This window comes from Oncorhynchus nerka, linkage group LG10 (assembly GCF_034236695.1).
Source record: "Oncorhynchus nerka isolate Pitt River linkage group LG10, Oner_Uvic_2.0, whole genome shotgun sequence".
Classification (NCBI taxonomy): Eukaryota; Metazoa; Chordata; class Actinopteri; order Salmoniformes; family Salmonidae; genus Oncorhynchus; species Oncorhynchus nerka.
Genome location: NC_088405.1, coordinates 4842358 through 4848753, shown reverse-complemented (window position 1 = coordinate 4848753; position 6396 = coordinate 4842358). Strand labels below are relative to the sequence as shown.

At 39.3% G+C, this 6396-nt stretch overlaps 1 protein-coding gene across 1 annotated transcript; it reads right to left on the bottom strand.

Annotated features, from left to right (window-relative positions):
• Positions 1–357: 357 nt before the first annotated feature.
• On the bottom strand, positions 358–2534 carry LOC135573544 (forkhead box protein I2-A-like). The gene is given in 3 exon segments (XM_065022807.1): positions 358–1604; positions 1836–2120; positions 2123–2534. Coding segments are annotated over 3 exon segments (1266 nt in total). The 5' UTR covers positions 2499–2534; the 3' UTR covers positions 358–999.
• Between the last annotated feature and the right edge of the window lie 3862 nt (positions 2535–6396).

The window sequence follows — 6396 nt, the reverse complement described above, 5'->3', positions numbered from 1 at the left end:
TAGGATTAATTCCAACCTCGATTAAACCTGAAATACTTCTGGTAAATAATTGTCAGTCCCATTATAAATACTGTTTGGTATTGTAAAGAGTCAGTGAACATGTTCTCCCACACCATTAACAGCTGTAGCCTATCAAATCCCACAGGCGCATTAGTGTTTTCAACGTAAACTTACAATGTTATGTAAAAGTAACCTAAAAATAATCATGTATTAGAATTGGGAGCCATAAGTTAAGATTTACACGTTAATCATTTCAAGATTTTAGTTTTTATAAGTAAAATGGAATCGTGCGTGATAAAAAAAATGAAATAGAGCGCTGGTTTATTGCAAACTTGAGTATTATAGCGGATAAATCTGAGACGTCTTCACTTTGACAAACAAGTCCGCTAGAAAATATGACACAATCAATCATTTCAGATATTACATTTATTCCAAACGTTTGACAATAGGCTTAAATAAAATATACACACACACAATTCCTTCTAAAATAAAAGTACACAAAGTGGTCTCCAAAGAGGGCTACTAATTTAGGCTACATAACAAAACACATGTCTGCAGTAGCAGTAGTAATAGTGTTCTATTTAAAAAAAAAAAAATACAAGCTCTTCTGAAAGGCACTGTGACGTCATCCACGCAGTTACACAAGGCCAATAGAAATAAGGTGAAAGGAAAAGAGTACAGATACATGTTTATTCCGAGGCAACACCCATTCCAGGGCTCCAGTTGGGCATAAAAACAACAAAGTTGGTCTTAATTATGCTCTTAAAAATGCTAAGTCGAACGTAGTAGTTTCGACCCACTTTGAATTCACATTCAATCACGAGAAAGTATATTTAAGACGTTGCTTATAACACGTTCTTATTGTGGAATGCGTAACATGAATAATAATCATGGTTATTGATGTACTCACTGAGTACTTCATACGAGAATGCCAACGAGTTGCATTATATTATCTACATATATCTGACATAATTAGGACAAGGCTTATAGCCTACTGCCTTACACCTCGGTTCCTTCGCGGCTGTATATCAAATGATTAACACTGAAGTGGTTTGGGAGAGAGTTGGTGAGGCCCAGGCCTCCACTGTGATTGTTCTGTGCTGATGTGTAGTAGTTCATTCTATTAGCTGTGGAGAGGTGAGTGGTATCAGTGTTCAATGGCGTGATTTGAGAGGGCGAGTATGAACCAAGTCCGGGCATGTTCTCTCGGGTCTGATGAGGCGACAAATCCCCCATAACATGTCCTCCTGAACCAAAGTCCCCCCTGCCCCCCTCCCGGGTAGAGCCGTTGTTACTCCCCGCCAGCATCGTGTTCATAGTGGAGACAAAGTTGTTGTAACAGGGACTGTGTTCCACAGACGGGGACGGAGATGATTTGGGCTCGGAGGAACCAGGGGAGTTCTGGAGGCTGAGAGGGGATGAACTCATGATGCTGGCCGTGTCGGAGAGCTTCAGGGCGGCAGTGTCTTCCGATTTCACCGGAAGAACAGTGTTGTTGGTGTCTCCTCCGTTCAAGTCAGCTCGTCTCTTTCTCTTTCTTCGGAAGTTGCCGTTATCGAACATTTTCTCACAGTTTGGGTCCAATGTCCAGTAATTCCCCTTTCCTATGAAGACATGAAGACAGGACACAACAGACAATGTAGTTCTGTAGTTCGAGATATCAAAGGTCATGACTGTTCTAGTCTTCTGTCAGACACGTCTTACCAAAATCAAATGGCAAAGGTATGACATTCCAAAATGACACATTTAATAAGTGTAAATAATGACGAGTTAATTACAAGTACAACAGGTATAAATAAATAAATGAAATAAATACAACAGGTATTGTAACTTACCAGGATCATCGTCATCCCGGGCAACTTTCTTAAAACAGTCATTTAGTGACAGGTTGTGTCTGATTGAGTTCTGCCAGCCTGCTTTGCTCTTCTTATAAAACGGAAAATTCTCTGCCACATACTGATAGATGTGACTCAGCGTCAACCTCTTGTCCCCGGCGCCCTGGATAGCCATGGCTATGAGCGCTGAGTAAGAGTAAGGAGGTCGAACCATCTTGAAGAGCTCCTGCTGGCTGGAGATCGACAGCCATCCGAGGTCAGCTCCACCAAACCCCGTAGGAGGGGCAGGAACTGCCGCTGGTTCGCTCCGTATCCAGACTGTATGTACGATGCTCCATTCAATCCCGTCAGGTATGGAGACGAGTCGATGCTCGGTCCGTTTAGCCACAGGTACGGGTTGGTGGTTGGCGAGGTGTACTCACCGAGGCCGTAGCTTGGAGGATGCGCCGGCGGCCTCTGCGGGTGGTGACCATGATGGAGGTTTTGCTGGTGCTGGTACATGCTGCCGAAGTTATCGCAGTACACGGCCATATCCAGGAGCTCCTGTGCGCTGTGGTGCTGAATGGGGCTAGTCTGCGCGTTGGATGGCTGCTGTCCAAAAGCGTTCATAATCCGTTCTATTTGAGTACGAATCCTGGTATCTTTTTCTATCATCAACAACATGCGGTTCCTTTCCCAAAGTGTCTGTTTCGGTCAGTCTCTCCCGGAGGACTGAAGGCTAGACCCAAGGGAGGAGGCGTATTTAAGCGTTCCGCCTGGAGCGTCGACAGGTAAAACCCCTGTGAAAGGAACTGTCTCGAGGGTGACTCCCTCTTCTCTGTCACGCTTCAGTCGAATTGTCTTAACTGAATCTGTGCATCAATGGGAGAGATACTGGTGAGAGATACTGGCCCACTCATTAATGCCGTTTTAGGAGTTAACCTGGAGCAAGATAGGCTGAGCAATTTACCGCGCATGTATAGCCTAATAAGCATACGCAATAAAAATAGGCATTTAGGCTACAAGTTTTCCAATAAAAACTGTTTTACAGTTGGCCAATCATATTTCCACTTTTACGCACAGGACACTTTTACCAATATATATCTTAAATAATAGTTTTATGAATATACCTTCATAATTCCCATATACAAAATGTAATTGAAATAAATATGTTATATATTATATATATATATATAAATTGCCAGTTTATGAAGTAGCCTTTGCGTTTTGGTGAACAGTAGGATACATACTGAGAACAAACGGTTCGGCATAGAACCAACATTTTGGTTCAGCGAAGAAGAACATCTAACCATACTGCGGTTCTGATCAAAGAACCCTACAAAAAGGGGTTTATTCTCTATAGAACCTTTAGGGGTGTTCTATATGACGCGAGCAACATGAGCCGTTTCCCTCTAAGAGGGTAGGGATAAAACAACGGGATTATTTTATGGTAGTTAACAAACACTCCTGGCGTCCCAATGTGTGACAAAGTAAAACATAAACCAAGTTAGCCTCTTAAAACATACAAATATACAATGTACTATAGGCTATGTGTTTAGACCACACGATCTCTGGGACGGATTAGTTGACAATAAACATGGCTTATGTGTTACAAGTGTGACAGAGCAACACAACACCCGGTAATGTGATGGTTTCCCGCGTCGCTGGAGGTAATGTGATTTCCCCACGTCGCTGGACACTGCTCCTGTCATTTCATTTTAGTAATGTATTTATTGGGTGGGTTATTAAAATGTGTAATAAAAATTACTTTGTCCAAACATGCTTATTCACTTTTTTTTGGGGGGGGTAAACTATGAAATGTAGACTAGGCCTATATAGGCCGCAATAGACAGAATGATTTAAGAGTTTAATACGTTGCATTTAAATTGAGGGGGAAAAAATGCATTCTATTTGGGAAATGTTTTATATTAAATAATTATCGATCACAATTTCTTTTCTTTTTTAGGTTAGAAAAATCTACCGGTAGGTCTATTTCAGAGCAACAGACTTTGTTTCAACGCATTTCATCAAAATCACAGAAACATTTTGTAGAAACTTTCAGACATCAATGGACAATCAATATTTGCCCTAAAAAAAAAAACAATGATCGCCATCAGAGGAGCTTCAATGATCATTTACAATAGCATGGTCCATTATTTAAGATACATTTTGATTGACCAAAGCACACGAGTAAAATGACCAGCCTACAATATATATACGATCTGTTTGTCAACTGAAGAAAAATATTCCACATTTTATTAGTTTAATGTTACATTATAATTACTTATGTAGTAAAATAAAATACAACATTGTGTAATTTAGTGCTAAAACGTTACAGAGTTCAAAATCACATTTTTGGTGTAAATATCGCAATAGGCTATTTAGTTCTTTGGCGAGTTATTGTGAGCGCTGTAGTGCAGGCTATACTCTAACGTCCAAAATGTTCCATACGAATAAAGAGTGGGTTTTTTTTTCATTCCAAAAATGTACATTGTAACAGTTTATTTGTGCAAAGTAGGATTTTGGCTGCAATTAAAAATAAAAATAAAGTTTTCTACAAGTTGTCCATGGGTTTGTTTCGTGTTGTTTTCAAATGCTGCCATCCTCCGGTCTCTTTCGACAGAGACAGAAACTGACTAGATATATACGATTACTTTTCAACCGTCACTAGAGCAGTCTCCGTTTAACAATGTGTACACACCCTGACCGGGCTCACGTCAATAGTATTTTACAACTGAATTAGGTGTCAAGAGGGACCCTAATCTAGGACTTTCAATTGGATGGCCTCTTAGACTAGGACTGGGTGAATTAGCCTACATAAATGGTCGGTAATAGACCCCCCCATTGTTTTGATCCCACGTCATAAACGGTTACGATAATAAACGGTAGCATACTATCTACACGGATCATACTTGGCTTCAAATGTGCCATATAGATGTTGAGTTATAAGTAGACCCACGCTACTGTTTGTTTATTATCTATACATAGTCCCTTTAATAACTCTACCTACATGTACATATTACCTCGACTAACCGGTTCCCCCGCACATTGACTCTGTATCCGTAACCCCCTCTGTATAAAACCTCGCTGTTGTTATGTTACTGCTGCTCTTTCATTATTTGTTACTTTCATTTATTATTATTTTTCTATATAGGTATTTTTCTCAAAACTGCATTGTGGGTAAAGGGCTTGTAAGTAAGCATTTCACTGTAAGGTCTACATCTGATGTATTTGGCATAATACAATTTGATTTGAAATACAATACCATTTTATTTGAAATACAATTACAATTTGATTTGCATCAGTTCCGTCAGTTTTTCTCCTTAGACTCTTTCCTGCAAGAGCTGTAAATCCTCTGCAGGTTTCTGGACTGTAGGTAGTCAGAAACATCACACCATTATCAGGTATTTACGTCCTCTAAATTACACAATGTTGTCTATATATATATATATACTGTAGGTAGTCAGAAACATCACACCATTATCAGGTATTTACATCCTCTAAATTACACGATGTTGTATATATATATATATATATATATATATATATATATATATATATATATATATATATACTGTAGGTAGTCAGAAACATCACACCATTATCAGGTATTTAGGTCCTCTAAATTACACAATGTTGTATATATATATATATATATACTGTAGGTAGTCAGAAACATCACACCATTATCAGGTATTTACGTCCTCTAAATTACACAATGTTGTATAAATATATATATATATATATATATATACTGTAGGTAGTCAGAAACATCACACCATTATCAGGTATTTACATCCTCTAAATTACACGATGTTGTATATATAAATATATATAATATATATATATAAAAAATAAAAAATAAAATATATAAAATAAATTCTAGTTGTTTCTACTAATTACTGTGGTGGCATAGGAGGAAGATCAGAATGCCTGAACCAACAGGTTGTGAGTTCATAGGAGGAAGATCAGAATGCCTGAACCAACAGGTTGTGAGTTCATAGGAGGAAGATCAGAATGCCTGAACCAACAGGTTGTGAGTTCATAGGAGGAAGATCAGAATGCCTGAACCAACAGGTTGTGAGTTCATAGGAGGAAGATCAGAATGCCTGAACCAACAGGTTGTGAGTTCATAGGAGGAAGATCAGAATGCCTGAACCAACAGGTTGTGAGTTCATATAAGGAAGATCAGAATGCCTGAACCAACAGGTTGTGAGTTCATAGGAGGAAGATCAGAATGCCTGAACCAACAGGTTGTGAGTTCATAGGAGGAAGATCAGAATGCCTGAACCAACAGGTTGTGAGTTCATAGGAGGAAGATCAGAATGCCTGAACCAACAGGTTGTGAGTTCATAGGAGGAAGATCAGAATGCCTGAACCAACAGGTTGTGAGGTCATAGGAGGAAGATCAGAATGCCTGAACCAACAGGTTGTGAGTTCATAGGAGGAAGATCAGAATGCCTGAACCAACAGGTTGTGAGGTCATAGGAGGAAGATCAGAATGCCTGAACCAACAGGATGTGAGTTCATAGGAGGAAGGAGGAAGATCAGAATGCCTGAACCAACAGGTTGTGAGTTCATA